This window comes from Malurus melanocephalus, unplaced genomic scaffold (genome assembly GCF_030028575.1).
Source record: "Malurus melanocephalus ecotype Western Australia unplaced genomic scaffold, MMel_1.1 scaffold_252, whole genome shotgun sequence".
NCBI classification, from domain to species: Eukaryota; Metazoa; Chordata; class Aves; order Passeriformes; family Maluridae; genus Malurus; species Malurus melanocephalus.
Genome location: NW_026623484.1, coordinates 111,998 through 128,920, shown reverse-complemented (window position 1 = coordinate 128,920; position 16,923 = coordinate 111,998). Strand labels below are relative to the sequence as shown.

The 16,923-nt window shown below is 38.2% G+C and overlaps 1 protein-coding gene across 1 annotated transcript in view; it reads left to right on the top strand.

Moving 5' to 3' along the window:
- The window catches only part of SORCS1 (sortilin related VPS10 domain containing receptor 1), a gene marked incomplete at its 5' end in the record, with an annotated part of 249,958 nt that overhangs the window by 135,136 nt on the left and 97,899 nt on the right, over positions 1–16,923 (top strand). Inside the window, one exon of the mRNA XM_057375558.1 lies at positions 15,907–16,065. Within this exon, the coding sequence (XP_057231541.1) occupies positions 15,907–16,065 (159 nt within the window). The remainder of the gene's footprint in view (positions 1–15,906; positions 16,066–16,923) is intronic.

Genomic DNA, 16,923 nt, shown 5'->3' with positions numbered 1-16,923 from the left:
CAGAGAGCTATTTCTCATGACAGAGTATGAAAAATTACAGTAAACATCCCTCTTATTGAGAAACTTTGGAAGTTAACAAAGAGACAAAAAGTATACAAATATGTTAAATATTCTTTAAAGACAGCAATGAATCTGAAGGAGACTTTCCACCTATAACTTCTAGTMATGCAATCTCTGCCTGAGATATTTTCTCAGGCTGAGTCATTCAGCTGGATGAATTTTAACCTTATTTCTAAAAAGAGAGAATCGCTGTATTCAAAGCTATTCAGAGGCTGGGACTGAAATGTCACAAAGTTCGTGTTTGACAACAACACTTTCCTTTGTTGACAGTGTGTCTATAGCCTGATTGTCTCCCAGAGAAGATACTTGGCCCAGAAACRTGTGATAGGAAGAAGGAAAGTCTTCTGTTAAAGATATTGCACTTGAGCATTTGAGCCTTGGCATGGGCTTTCTGAAGTATTTTAATGAATGTGCTGTTTAATTGCTCTGTGCCTTATCTTTCCATGATTAAATGTGAAGGTGAGAACACTTGCTGTACTTATGATATTCAAAGGATAACTCAATGAATACATGCGAGGTAATCAAATTTCCTGAGGATCATTTGCCCCACAGAAATCAATGTTAGATAAATGTAATTATCATTATGAGATTGATGTAAATTTGATGTCAATTATTTCTGAAGTAAAAATAACTTAAAATTCACAAATTAGTTATAGAAATGTTAATAATTTCTCAGCTTCTGAATGTTAACAATTGAGTACATTATTACCCATTAGAATTTGGGAAAATGAGGAAAAAGACATCTCTGATAATTTTTTGATGGAACAGGTACAGTAGAATAATATAGTGAGAACTGATTAAGGAAGTACTTTCCAAATGATTTTTTCAATAACAAGTCCTAGCAAAGTCTGCTATTTGTCACGTTCCTAGCTCTAATTCAGTGAAATCTTTTTTARATAGTGACAGTTCAGATGATGAGAGTGGCAAATACTTTGACAGACTCAGGAAGATTAAATAATTATGTGAAAAAGAATGTCTTCACCACATTCAATAGTTATTACAAAATCACCCCACTTGTAATCCTGGGCACCATTTGATGACCCACTATAGTCTGGAAGAACATAATTTAGTTTATTGACATGACAATATCAATCTCTTCCTCCCTTCATTTTCTGGGACATGCATTTTAAGCATACTCTACTTGCTCCTCAAGGATTTTATTCCCCTAGAACATAATGTGACCTCAAGAGAAGGTTCCTCTTGCTAGTAGACTGAGGGCAGCAGAAAATTATTCATCATGAACTCTGTCTTCTCTGTGATTTGATCTTATTCACAGCCAAAGTATTCTTTTAGCAGGGTTAGTGCATCATCTAGAGAAAGATATATTTTTGTTTTGAATGCTACATTTATCTGTAATTACTGGGCTTAATAACATATTTATAAGCAGGGGTTGTGGTTGGAATTGGTTGCCAAGACCACTGACAGTCTTTTTTTGCCTCTGTGTTTTTTTTCTGACTGCCAGTCCTTGATTGTTTTCTACTTCTGTTTATGTCTCCATAACAAATGACTGTCAAGCACCTTGGGCTGTCGATTTCTAGCATGTTAACTACTGCCTGGTAACTGTCCACATGCTCCCTCCAACTGTGTGATAAATTTGATGGTGCTTAAGCCTCAGTGCAAGTGAGGAGAAATACMTACACATGGGCACCTAACGTGCAATAAAAAAGACAGTTACACTGCCTGTGGGAATTGACTTATATGGCCATGGTTTTTATTTTTCTAGCCTTCTTATTGCATACAATTTTTTTTTTCATTCACCCATACATGTGCAGTGAAATTAARCTGGTGTCTTTAATTGGCATGATCCCTGAGTTTTGGGTTTATTAATACTTGSAGTGTACGAACAAAATATAATTGACTCTTTTATGACTCCAGCTGACTATGAGCAAATGATCCAGCACAGCAGGGACTCCTCAGTATTGTTTGGCTTCACCTCTGTTCTGTCTGTTCTCTCATATTTGTTGTGAAAAGTTTTTCACTGCATGTAATTCTGGTACATTTGTCTTAACTGAGAATGTTCTGCAATTTCACTTCAAAATGCAATCCTCCTCTCCAGCTTGTGGATTACCTGAAACCTCTCCGTAGTTGTTAGAATCTATTTCCTCTGAAAATTCCTATTTCCTTTCCACTTTTTCCCATGCTTGTGTGGTTTCTCTGCAATGTGTCCAGGGTATGTTCTTTCAATCGTAGCTTACCACATCTTGTTTTCTTTATGTAGGAAATGTGCTGCCACCTGGAATGGTATGTTGKGGGCACTTTTTAAACTTATGCACAAAAGAACTTAGAGAAATCAGTTGCACTGTATTATGCAGTTGCCCCTATGGCACTGGGAATAATATTCCCAGGGGGCAAAATTGTCAATTATTTGTTTTTTTGCTCATGAGGTGAGCGTAGCCAGAGAAAAAGCTTAAACTGGAGATGAGTGCMAATGCAGAAATATTGCTGGGAGCATCCAATCAAACAACCTTGTCTRTATCACTGAGCAACAGACAGACCTGGACATTAATACCTGTCTGTATCTGGAGTGCACCCTCCAGGAAATAGTGAGAGAAAACGCTGGTAATAGATGATCCTGTTTGAGGCTGCCTGAATGGTAAAAAATGGTAGCTTTGTTCTCACCTTGCATCCATGAGGCATTATAGAAAAAAAACAAACCATTAGTAGGTAACTCAGGAGTTCTATAGCTRTGAGCACCTAAGCATTCTTATCCTTGGAGTTTTTAATGAGGGGTTGGACAATGCAGAAACAACTGGAGAAATACTTACTGAATATTAAGCAACATGTGGAATAGCAAGAAATAGGCAGCACTGAAATTTGCGTGGCTGACAGTCATTCCTAGCTTACTTTCCTTTTCATCAGAAGCAGCCCYATTACAGCCTGAATTGCATCATTAGAAGTACTATTGATCAAGTTCTCATTAGCAGTCATTGGCACTCAACAGCCATTGTTGCCTGTGTTATCAGTGCTGCTGATACTGATCATTGGCTTCTGATAAAGGCAATACAACTCTTTGAAGCCAACTGGTTGATTGAGTTAAATTGCTTCCATACTCTCCATAATTAGGAGTGAGCTATCAAACAGTTTAACATCCCCAGMTCTCCGAAGCCATTAAAGCATTGCAGGCTTAGTCCAAGTTTCCTTTGTCATCTCATGAGTAATAGCMCTGCTTGAAGTCGTTAGTGCCTCAGCCTCTCAAACATTAATTGAAGTTTGGTGAGCAGACATCTAAATACCTGACATGAAGTATGACATGGAAGGACAATCCATGCTCTCACAGAACTTTGCTAASGGTAGAAACAGAAGGTGATCTTTGACTCCATGGCATCATGCCACTAAAACAAAAATGCCATAAATTCTGTAGTCTTAAAAGCGGTGCTAAGTATGATTCCTCTTTTTTTCTTCACTACAGGATTGCTTCTGTACAGTTTTGGCAAGTAGTTTAATAATGAGTAGGATTCTGATTTGGCAAGATCAGCTACACAGCTAGGAAGGTCACTTTAAAGTACCCACCATCTTTCATTCCTTTAAAAKAAACCCCCTGAAATTAGAGTAGGTTTTAATGCTCCTCCTTGTATGGTCCATTTTAAACAGAAAGATAAGTTCTGTTATAGCAATACTCATACAAAAATCCAGCAATGTTTTGTCCTGGTTTGGCTCTAATAGCTAAAATGTCTATTGTGCAAGAAAGCCTTCTTGCAATTTCCACCACTGTGTGACTGCTGAAAGTTTTAGTCACCTTATTAAAAAGCCAAGGAAGGTTATGGATTGAACTTAACATCAGCATGTCACAGACAAGTGACATTCAGCCTTAAAGAAGGCTCCATTTGGAGASGATAACATGAAAACATAAAACTTGCTGTAGTAATTCTGTAAAACCAGTGTTCTTGAAAAACGTTTCTTTTCATTGGGCAAGCTGTGCACTGGGTGATGGAGATAGAAAGGTATAGCCTCAGTTGGTTCAACCTTTAATAATGCCATTAACTTCTAATCATGCTCAATTAACTTCAGTAAGCTTTTGCACCAACTGAGGTTCTGTTTTAAAAATTGGTTTTCTGTTTGTGTTGAGCTAATTGATTGTTGAACTGATGATGTCTGCTGCAATGGTATATGAAGACAAACCAAGAATGCTGATCCTTTGCTTTAGGCATTGTAAATGTRGATGAGATCATGAACTGAAGGTGGGGTAGTAACAAAATCTCAGAAGGTTGATGTATCATACTCTTTTTGCCAGCCTTATTTTAAAATTTTGGGGAAATGACTGATTTTAGAAAAAGGAAAATTGCATGGAAAGAAAGGGAAGATGAGAGGGAAAAGAGAGGAAGCATTGACAACTCTGRAATGGAGTAGCAATAGGATACGAGCACCTTGCTGTCTACATTGTCATCCACCTTGGGTGTTACATGGTATGTGCAAGGAGAGAAATGAGGCATGGGGCATCATTTCTTCATGAATATTTTATCCCTCCTGTTCTTGCAACATTTCAATGTGACCCAGAACAGCTTCCATGTCCCTGTGTCTGAGTAGGCTCAGGAGGTCTCTGTGAAAAACAGCTGTACTGAGTCTCTGGCAGCTGAGCAACAGTGCCCTTGCTTGATATGAGCTCAGTGCTTGCATTAAAGTTGCTGGGATGTCGGGGGTGGTCTGTGACACTGTGGTTCCACTTGAGAGCCTGCATCGGGATAACCAGAGAATGATAATAGAATTGAAAAATTCACGGCAGCTACCCAGGAGCATCTGTGAAAGACTGTGTTACACTGTGACTACACAGTAATCAACTGTTACAACAAAACTGATAAGGAAAAACAGTGCTTTATTCTATTGCATAACTGCACTGAATTCCCTTAACAAAAACCAATACAGAAAGTAAAGAGAATTATTTATTGTTGGAGGTGGAATTCTTTTCAGACACTTTCAGTATGGATAATTTGAGTTCGTCAACTGCAACAACAAAAATGAAAAGCCAAGCTAACAATTTRCAAGCAGATGCTAATTCCCCAATTGTTCATGCAACATGGAACATAATTTGAAGTGATTATGAAATTAATGCATTAATACAAAAAATGCTTTGGAGAGAAGCAAATCAGATAAATGTGCATAAAAAGAATTAGCTGTAGACATAATTAGTGAAGCCATGCTTTATTCACAGTCAGAGGGAAAAATTAAAACTAAACTAAGTAGAAATATTAAAGAACATTGGAGAATTACCAGGTAAGAAGCCAAAATGAAATAAAGCATGGAGCTTCAGACAGCTAACATGCAGACCCATGCTTTGGAATTAAAAGATACAAAAAGTGTCATATCATCTGTTTGGGTAAGGCACAGCTAGYTACTTGTGTGAGTAAGGAAGAATTTCCAGCTGTATCCTGGTTAAAGATGACTCAAAACCTGGAAGCAGGCAGATGGTAGAACAGAACTGTGCCATGAATCTGAAGAGACTTTTTACTGTATGGTGAGAAGTGGAAAATTAACAGACCAGGTCAGAAGATTCTGTGTTGTGTTTGTTGCTTTCTCCTCTAAGTCTATGCGTCTTTTCACGACCATCATATGGTAGGAAAATTTACCTGATTCACACCCTTAAGAAAAAGACTTGGTTCGTGTTCAGTTCTAGTCCCTGTACCCATTTTTACCCCACCTTCAGGCCTAAAAATCAAGAAGCAGCAGAACCAGTTGTACCATGACAAAGTTGATATTGATCYAGCAATGTACGCTCAGCTGTTACCATCATCTGTTGTGTAGATCTGTGGTGATAGATAGATAATTACTTGAAAGCAATTCCATYTAAATCTAGTAAGAAAATATCACTAAGAACCATTAGATTGTATACCCATCTCCCAAGAGAAAAAAGGTGTTAACTCAGTGCAGAAATTGTGGTGCCAACTCACATGATTATGTCAGGAGTCTTAYAGTATGTATCTTTTCTAAAGTTGTCAGCCGATGCAATCAATTTTAAATTGGAAGAATTTTAATATTTGTTAAAATAAAGCTTTAAGACTTCAGAGTTCCATAGAAAAGCTTTTAAGAGGTAAACAGTAACTAATAACATCTTTTCCTCACCCTAAAACCAGCAAAAAGGTAAACAAAAATCCTAAATGAAATGAGATTTTTATGAATGACTCTTTGAAATCAGAGCCTTATTTTTCAGGTAGTTAAGTTTTAAAATACTGTATCTTTATATATGTATCATGTGAGCAAAGTAAATGGAAAAAAATTCTTCCACTATGTGAAAAACATCCTTTTTTACTGCAGACAATTTAGTAAACTCATTGCTCCTTTCTTTGCTGTGTGTAAGTTTTCATTTTCTTTCACACAGATTCTATACAATTTCAGGAAAAAAAAAAGAGAAGTCTGAAATATGAATTGCTCTTTTTCTGAAACATTGATAATTATTCTGAAAAACTTGGCTTTTACCTTTCCTCCCATTTCTAACACCCAGAACATATATTTTGGGTAGCAACTGAATACTCCAATTTCTATCTTGTTGCACTTTCTGTTAAGATTCTCATTTTCAGAACACAGAAGTAGCAGATGCTAAAGGATCAGATATTTGCGTCAGACAGGTACAGCTGCAATGAAGTCAATCCCAAGAATTTTGCCAGTAAAGAGAAAAAAGGCGAAGTAAAATCAACTGTTTCTTACTAACYCTATCTGGTTTAAGCAGCTTCTATTCAAAGTTATTTCTGGATTCCAAGGATTCATGAGGACTCTTCTTGCTGGAAGCACCAGTCCCCCCACCTCAGAACTGATGGACTGGTTTAAGTGCTTTGGATAAAACCAGCCATGTTTTTTGTAGAGTTTCAGCTCGTGGATTTTAGGTGAAATAAGATAATTTGTAAGAACTGGAGGGATAAGAGCATTGTGCAGAGAGATGGAGGTGAGCAGGTATGGATAATAATGTCTTTGGGACCAGCAGGTCGCTTTGCCCAGTCTGAGGTGCATTTGCAGCATTTCTGRTGTTCCTCCCCTTTGTTTCTTCACTTTGGGTGTGCTATAAAACTGAGGCCTGAGCAAGAACCCTGAAATATTAAACAGCACAGTGGCACACAGGTGGCAGGGCTGGCCAGAGGCRAGTGGCATGGCTTGAAACAGTTGGCCGTGAAACCAAGTGCTCAGTGCACTGACCATCTGCCCRGGCTTGGCATCACTGTCAYACAGAATCACGGRAAGGTTGRGTTGGAAGGGACCTTAAAGATCMTCTCATTCCAACTCCCCTGCCATGATCAGGGGCACCTCCCACCAAACCAGGCAGCTCAGCACCCACCCAGCCTGCACTGGAGMACTGCCAGGGCTCATCATGGCAATTGTGCCTTTATCACTAATTCGCTCTTCAAGAAAAGTTGCTCCCTTGGTGACCCTCTTTTCCCCACCCCTTTTGTAGCTCTGCTTGAGTTACCATACTTTTAGGCTAAAAGTTTCCTCTTGCTTTCATKAGGATTAACAACCCTGAGAGCTCAGTATTTGGGGCTGGGAAATGCCATTGTTTGTAATACGCTTACAGTGCAAGTGGCTTCTTTCTTTTTGTGCCATTGATTGATTAGTGGAGTTTGTCCAAGTAATTTTCCCTCTTGATATGTGMGCTTTACTTCTCGAGCACAAAGTTGGTGTGAAGATTAACTAATTAATCTCGTGAGATTCTTTAGTGAAAGGAATGCCTTACTGAGCAACAGAACAAAGTATGGGCAATATGGATGAACACAGCTCCTTCCAGATGTCTGCAAAGCTGAGGATCTTTTTCTCCCCTAAGCAAGTAAGACTATAAGAATGTCTCAGCTTATTTTTTTTCTCTGTTCAGTACAATGCAGAACATCTGTTGCAAAAGAATGGATAATTAATAATTGAAACTAGATTGCACTGTCCAAAATGAAGTGCCTATAGTACTTGTGGATTTCCTGAGTTTTTTTGCCTTTGTTTCTTTATTTCTTCTCAAAGTATAGTAATCAGTCATTGTTATGAATTAGATTTTATTTCGAAATGGAATTTTCTACTGTGTTTTACTTAAGTTTTGAGTAATATATTTTCAGGCTGGTKATGGTGATAAAGCTTTTTATGTCAAATATAAGGGAAAAGAAAGCAAAGTGTAATAATAATGAAACAGGAAAAAGGAATTTTCATTTCAGGTCAGGTTACTAAATTAGACCCATTCTGTGGAATGAAGAGATAAAAATCTAAAATTTGATTTGAGGGAGATTTGAAAAACCAAGAAGCTTAATCTTTTCATGTTCCTTCCCCAGAACTGATTGCTCCAGAGCTCATGTTTATGCCTGTGATTAGGAGCTGAGCCTGACGAGTTCTATTTTCGGCACTGCTACAGGATCCCAGCGGGTGAAACTAACCTTGGTGCTTTGGGCTCATACAGCACTTCCAGCTTCCAAAGCTCTTGCTAAGTTAAGACAGACTTTTAAGATAAAAAGAATTTAAAATTGAAGGTGTTTTTGTTTATTCTAGAGCTGACATAACCCCACATATTTAAAATTAACACTGAATGAAAACTAAACAGTATCAGATTGGACAGGCCCAAAGAGTTTGTGGAATCTCTATCCTTGAAGGTACTTAAATATTGACAGGAAAGGGTCATGAGAACCTATCTGTACCTTTGAAGCTTCCTCACTATAGTTTGAAATAAATGACTATAAATGTCTTTTACATACCTGAATTAAATAATTAAAATTATAAATCAGTGGTATAGTTCTAGGTAAGGCAAAAGTAACTCAGAAACATCGTGCAGTAACCTATTAAGTTACATTAATGGAAGACTTCCCATATTGTTTTTAGCGTTGCATTTCTATTTTTTTCCTGTAAGGATTATTCAAATAAGAGCTTGTTTCCTTTTTTACAGTCCTCATTAAAACACTAGGTGCATTAAGTCAGGTAAGGACAAAATGTAGAATCTTTATTTTAATTTAATTCTGGTGTAGTGGAAATGGAAGCTGGATTTTTAAAACCTTAAGATTTAGAAAGTGACACAAATCTTCAGTGACTCCTTTCTCCTCCATCTCATCTTTTTTCATCCTTTGATTAATTATTACYTCAAAACAAAAATATGTATTTTGTKAATTCACCCTGGCTGCTGGGATTGCAGCTTTCTCTTGGGAAGGTGAAGGTCGATGTTTCTCTGTGTGCACAGCCCAGCCCACAAGCAGTGACTCAGCAGCTCACAAAAACCCTGAAGATGCCGCAACTTCTTCAGCTTTAATGGAAAAAAAAAAGAAGCGGCTGAAATTATTGAGGTCTGGTCCAAGGTGAGGCACTTTTGAAAACGGGACTTCTGCCAGAGCTCAGCTGCAAAGAGAAAAGGCTTTAGGTGGGAACCTGTGCCCTGGGTGGACATCCCGATGATGCTGAGAGCAGCAGGGCTTGCGGGGGTGCACTGCCCTCTCTTGGATTTTGGGAGGAACAGGAACAGTCCCATCCCAGATGGTGCTTTCAGAAGTTTGAAGGATGTTCAGGTTGTTTTTGTACGCTGTTGTCTTTTTGGAAAAACCTTCTCCCTGCACCTCGGGGCTTTCTGTATAGCCCCATTCATATCAAGTAGGATTAACAGGGAGAACAACTGAATCACGCCTGCMCAAGAATCTCAGCCTCATGTTTGCTTTTCCTGAGTTTGTATTGCACTGACCCTGCCCTGTACCTGGGGCTTTGGTGATATATAGTACACACCACCACATAAAATATTTGAGAGTTCTTGTTCATACAAACGCTCGCTCTTTCTGTCTAGAAAAAACAGCCACAGATTCCCAGAGATAATAAAAAATAGAACTTTCTTTGGCCGCTTTATTCTGCGGTCACTTTTGGCCTGTAATGAACATCTTGAGTAATACAGAACAGGTAAATGGAATTATTTTTCCATCCACTAGTCAGCTTTTTGTGTCAAACAGCATTCATCAAGATGCCAAATGCAATTCTCARCTGTTCTTTTATTAGGAATACTGTGCAATCTCAGCTTTCAAAAATATTGGCAGATGGTAATTTTTCTCTCTTGAATGATAGTCCTGTACCATCTAGTATTCTGGTGACAAGAGATGGTCTTATCACTGAATGAGTACTAAATCATGGGTGCAAACAAGATGAATTCACTATCTGAACCTTTCACCACATCATTTCTCTTACATTTAAACAGCAAAGATTTGAGGGAGACTGTCCCATCCCACCAGTTATGGACCTCCTGTGCGTTCTTGGTGGAAATGATGACAGTTTTCATTGTCTGTGCTGGATTCAGTCTGTATCTGAATTGCACTGTCTAGTCACCGTGACTGGTTTTCTTTGGGGGAGACCTGAAGTATGTTACCCTCCACATCAGCAGAGTGAAAGCTGATTTAATGAGTTTGGGTTGTGCATCTTTGTGTGAATAAGAACTTCTTTCTTCTTAAGTCACTGAGTAATAGTTGCAAAATAACTTGTTCACAGACCTTTTCCTTGTATTAAAGAGTAATTTCTACTTTCTTCTGAGACTGTTCCAGACCAGGTCATCATTCAAAGGCCATACTCTTCTTTTTTTTCTTTAGTGTTAAAAGTGTAATTCTGTCACTGAAGTATTTTCTTTCCTTACAAAATTGCTGCACTTTCTGAGTTAACAAGAACTTCTGGCAATGAAATATTCCACAATGCCTCAACTGAATTATTGGTATATTATATTAATGGTGTCTTAATGAAATTGCTCAGCAACTAACCTTGTCTTTTAGTTGGCATTAGAGAAAGCTTCAAAACTGTCAGCTCTAGCTCATTTAATGTTTTCATTTAGGTGCTCATACTGTTACCCAATTTATTTGAAGTGGAAACTTGGGCCAAATTTTAGTGGCATTACTAATGTGCACAGTTCTATAGCAGCTGATGTTCATCTGTAGTGTGTTCTTTCCTACACAAAGTGTTAGCAAAAAACTGGTCCAAGTAGAGATASGAGTGGCCAAAATAAAAGATTGAGAGCAATTCTGGACTTCTTTTTACAAGATTTACCACTAAATCTAGCATTCGTGGCAGATGTATAAGGATCACAATTCCATCTCTAGAAGCAAAATCAGAGTCCCCTTGCTAAGAATTCCTGGGTTTCTTTCTGATGACAGCAAGAATAGATGTAATTGTCAATGGCAATGTTATCAGAAGAGTTAGCTTTGAAAAAGGGGTGAAAAAATAGTGGACTGTTTTAAGGTCTATAAATTATGTTCGGGTTTTCATTTGTCATCTCTAGGAAAAGCAAATCGCGTTTCTCCCTTTTTAGAGTGGAGATGATTAATGGATGCCTTGCATTTGGTTGCAAAAGCCTGTGTCAACTATATTGGCTTTTTTTTTTTTTTACAGAGGAAAAAAAAGCCCATCCATCTGGAGCATTAAGAAGTGCAGTGTGTGCTTGCTCTGCCTCATGTGAATAAGCAGATTCTGATCATTGCTGAACATTGGTCTGAACAGAGAGTAATTACTCTTGCTGGAGAGAAGTAGAGTCTTACCCTGCTCACTCTTGGCTTTTGTTTGATGTAAGACAACAATAAACCAGACCAGAGGCAATCTAATGTTGGTCTCCCATTACAAAGGCTCTTGGTAGAAGTAAGAGGCAGATGAATATGGCTCTTCTTACTTCTGCATAAATAGCTTAATTTTATAATGGTGGAATTGGAGGTAATTAAAAACTGGCAACATGAAAGTCATGGACTTAAGTTTTCACACATGGCCCAACCAAAATGATAATGTTGTTATGTATACAGGTGGGTGTTGGTCATTTCTCTCAGGTAACAAGCAATAGGACTAGTGGAARTAGCCTTAAGTTGTGCCAGAGGAGGTTTAGATTATATGATATGAAAAATTCCTTCACTGAAAGGGTGGTCAAGCGTTGGAACAGGTTGCCCAGGGAGGTGGTGGAGTCACCATCCCTGGTAGTGTTGGAAAAGTGTGTAGACGTGGTGCTTAGGGACATGGTTTAGGGGTAGACCTGGTAGTGTTAGACTAATGGTTGGAATTGATGATCTTAAAGTGTTTTCCACCTTTTATCTGAAGGCAATTTCACACCCTTTGGCAAGGGAACACCTGAAAAATCATATTTGACTTCATGAGCTAGGTTGCCTTTCCCTACAGGCTCTAAGGCTCGGATAAATTTAAGGTGTGATTTTCATGTGCAAAAGTCATGTTGATTCTTCTGTGATGTTTGGAATAAACTCAACCAAAAGCAGTGTTAGCTGGGAAAGCAGTAATATRCTGTATTTGGCACTGTAGAAGCAGTGCAAGATGTTTGATACTTTGAGCAGCTCACATTTCWGGAAATCTAGCATGCTTTCTACAGTAAAGTCAAAATTATAAAAATGGTTTCTCTATAATCTCTTTATCTTAGATATTCTTAGCTAATAAAGTTTATAGCATCTAAACTTAGATTAATTTTTGTCATTGTTATTGGTTTTGGTTTTCATGCTTTTCTTATTCAACACATTTKTGTCCACTTGTATTTTCTGCAGCTGCATAAAATCAGGTAATAGACTACTTCAAAGCAGAAATTGGCTTAATTTATTTAAAAGGAAATTCTAAAGTGTACTTACTCTGTATTTCATATGCTGCAACAACAAAAGCATTAAAATTAATTGTACTTTCCCTCCCTTCTCATTTATATTCCAGGCAACTTAGGCAATAAAACTAAACTAACGTGACTGCAGCTACATTTGCATGTAGTGCAGCAAGTGAAAGTGTGTTTGTGGAATGAAATGGCTGATGTTGAGATGGCATCTGCAGTRTGGGCATTTTGGAGGTAGTGGGTCTGATTTCAGAGCAGTGCTAACCTGATACTGTGGTCTGAATGTCCAGTAGTGGTTGGAAAACATTAGATGCACTCCTGARGTGTTTCACAGAATCACTGAATGGTTTTTGTTGGAAGGGACCTTAAAGATCATCTAGTTCCAASCCCCTGCCGTGGGCAGGGGATGTTCTGGTTTAGTTTCCTTGAAAAGAAATGCATTTCCTGTGTTCTGAGATCACTGTGGCCTGAGTCAGAAGACAAGGACTTGCTGCAGAGGTTTCCCCAAAAATTTGAAATGTTAATTTCAGAAATACACTCCTGGTGTGCTCTGAAAGGTTCATATAGATACACACAGTATTTTCCTCTTGTTTTGAMATATTTTTCATACAGGTATCAATTTATTCTATTTATCCAGTAAGTGCTGTCTTTTGGGCTTGTAACTGTGATTRTTTACACACAGATCTGTTGTAATGAAATTTGCTTTTCTTATCTTATGGGAAACATGGTGCTGCAAGTCCTGACTGATACTCAACTCTAGCTTATTCTGCTTTATGACACGTGCAGAGTGATTAGCAATACAGGGTACAAGTGTGGAGCAGAATGATGAAAGCTGGTCTCACAGTTAGCACTCTGACTGGAGGAGAGATTCATCCATCAGCTCCGTGTCCTGTCCCACACTCTCGGTGTGCCCTGGTGTGAATTCACAACAGTTCACATCTGAGGTGCTGCTGGCATGTGAAACAAAACTGTCCTGAAACACTTTTACCTGCAGGATTGCTCAGGTATCACAAGCAAGGCAAGGCTTTTGGAGACCAGAGACACCTGAAAACAAAGTACTAATAGCCCAGGGTGGTAGTTAGCAGATTAAAGCCAAAGTCAGCAGTGTTTGAAAATCTGTTCAGGCACTTAACTTTTATTGACTGGATGAGGAATTAGGTGCTTCAGTGCCTCCACAGTTTCTCCCTCCAATCCCTTTCTAAGAAATGCAGATAAGAGCACTTTCGCACTTCAGAGGAGTGGCCTGACAGAAAATGTGTTAAGGCAGTGATGTGTTTGGATGTGACAGTGATGAGGTCAGATGAGTTCCTTGCCCAGGTAGAGGGAAATATGTGAGACTAGAGTGGATCTTGATTAACAACTTGCCTTAGAGGCACAATCCAAAGTCAATGACAAGACTCTTATTAACTTCAGGGAGCTCGGATCAAGCCCATTGATTTGTGCTTATTTCTGCTCTAGTTGCTCTAGTCYAAATTAATGCTGTGCTGTGATATTTGTAAATACCAACATAAACAAAATCCACTCAAGAAGGAAGTAATAAAAATAAGAAAATCATAATGCTTGAACCCTAGTACTGAATCAATAAATAAACATAGWAACGTTGTCCCAGAAATTACTGTGATAAGAAAAAGGAACTAACTGATAAACATCACAATTTTTGGCTTCAGAAGTTGGATAGGCTACTTAGTGAYGGTATCTTTTATTTATATGTATTGATAGTTTGATTATTAATTCTTTCTGTGTAGCTTCTATAATCTATCAATCTTCAGTTTAGAAATCACATGAGTTATATGCTTGGTGTATTTGAAAGTGATAATTGAAAATAAAATGTTTAAAAATGTGCATTTCATCTCAAATTTGTAAAGTAAATCAGATATAATAGGAGATTCTGCCTTTATGCTACAATGGAAACATTATCCCATTTTATGTTTGAGATACAGTGGGGTTATGTAAATGGTCTGAGCTTATTCAGGATCTGAAASTTCAGGGATTTTGCAGAACCCCAAACTTCCAAGTCACAGGCCAAATAGTTAAGATACCAGGGTGTTTTATAGAGAKAGAAAAAAAGATTTGGCAGCTGCACAATAATGAAGGACACATTCTGTGTAGATTATATGTGTATTTACACCTTCACATACAAATAGTTCTTTAGCATCTGGTGTCTCACAGACACCAGATGCTCTGTTTCCGTATAAATCATAGGTAGTGACTTACGTTGTGTCTAACTCTGCTTGCCTAAATGGAAGAAGAGAAGGAAATGGAGTGTGTGATTTTTGCAGTGCTCAAACCCAGGAATTTGTTCTGAGAAATGCCAGGTGTGGATCCTTCCATTTCAGGCTTGTCTAAAAACAGATCAGTGTTTGCCATTTGCAAAGCAACTTAGAAAAAATGAGATAAAAATGCTAATGATTTGAGCCTTTAATATCTTTTCAAGGCAAATATTCTTTAAAACTCTCATTTTTTTAGTCATGATGCCTCATTCCCATTCCTTAGGGGTATTACTCTGTTGCTTGCTGAGATATTGGAACAATCTCTTTTTACTGCTCAGATTTGTACATTCTCCCATGCAGACGCTCATGAGAAAGTAACTCATTATTGTCACTGGTTCGTCATCAATGTAGACCAATTAATGCCATAGTTAATGGGGAGACATAGCTACTGCAGCTGTAAGCCATATACCTTTTGTCATTCCTAAAATAACACCCCCAGACAAAGCTAGAAAGCAACTTCACTCTGCAGAGATTATTTTTGATACACTACCAAATTATAATTCACAGCACCATAGAAACTGGAGGTGGAAAGAATTCAGCACRTTATCAAATGTGTTCTCATGCCAAAGCAAGACTGCTTGTTGCAGACAGCCAGGTTATAACATTTCAGGCAATAAAATTGCTTTTTCTGAAATTTCTACCAGAGTCTAACAAAACCCACCAGTGGAGATCAGTCTTCTCTTTCTATGTTTTGTTGGTTCTTTTTTTTTTCCTTAACACCTAACTTTTTGTCTGCCACTCCAACAGATTGTTCTTGAAGCAGCTCACTGTGCCTGCCAGGTAAYTTCTGTGCTCTAGTGTTAAAAATTTCAGGTTTAAATTTTCAAATAACCTAAGCACAGCTTTATGTAGGTCTGGTTTAACTAGTGGTAAAGTAATTTAGCCTATTTGATCCTATGTTATGTGTTTATATACATAGCTGAGATACAGTTTTTTCATTACTGAAACATTTTCTATGGTAGTTTTGAAATTACATTGAAATATTTTGAGATAGTCATATATARTAAGCTTATCCAAAGTTCCTAGCTGCTTGCTTAATTTTCCATCTGACTCTTCTTACCCATTGTGTTTTCATCTCTCCCTTCCATGTAGATTATGCTGCTGACTGATCCAGAAGTTGAAAGCAGCTTATTAATCAGTTCTGATGAAGGAGCCACCTATCAAAAATACCGTCTGAACTTCTACATCCACAGTCTGCTCTTCCACCCCAAGCAGGAAGATTGGATCTTAGCCTACAGCCAAGATCAGAAGGTAAGAATTGTTGGCAGCATTTGGCTTTGTTTGCTTARGKAGRACCCRGAGTTTCCYCATCTCTGTGTRMAACTGCTGCAGGGCTTTCAGGGCARTCTTTGGGGTGGTACCRGGGCRGTCTTGGAAATACCMGTTTGGAATTTCCAAGCAGAAAACATTGACCAAGCCTCAACATAAAGGTCAAAGTAAAGGATGTGGCCATCTGCTGTGTTCTTRGGCYGAGTCCTCTGTTACTGATCTGGCAGTCTGTGTTTATTCATCCATCCTTTTGGCAATATTTTGTGACAGGCAGTGGGCAGAGAAGACARCTAGAATCCTTCACAAACCTCTAATGAGGCTTTTGGCCTCTTATTTGACAATTGTCTTCCTCCAGTTTAGTATCAGCTCCAAGAACAKCATAAGACACTCCTTGTTCCTCTCTGGTTGGCATATTTTCAAGTAGTTTTTGATTTTCTAAGAGAAGAAAATGTWGCAGTGAATCAATTTCCTTTGAAGTCCAGTTCCCTCAGTACGGGTAATCCATCAGCCAAATAAATATGCTCTGAGATTTGCCTTCATCTTTTGCTGCCCAGCCTAACACAACAACACAGGACTTTATTGTGGAGAACTCATKGTTGGAATTTTTTGAAAATCAGACACATCAATACTCACAAGTCAGTTTTCTCACARTGAAGGACTTGATAGACCTCAATCTGTTTAGTTCAACAAAAAGCATATTGAAGGAGAACTATATTGTTGTGCATAAATATTTCCGTGGGGGAAGACAAATCACAGGAGAAACCATTTTGATTCAGCGATAAAAACTTCTAACAAAAATTGATGGTTAGGAGTCAATGGCAGATAAACTCAGCTGTAAAG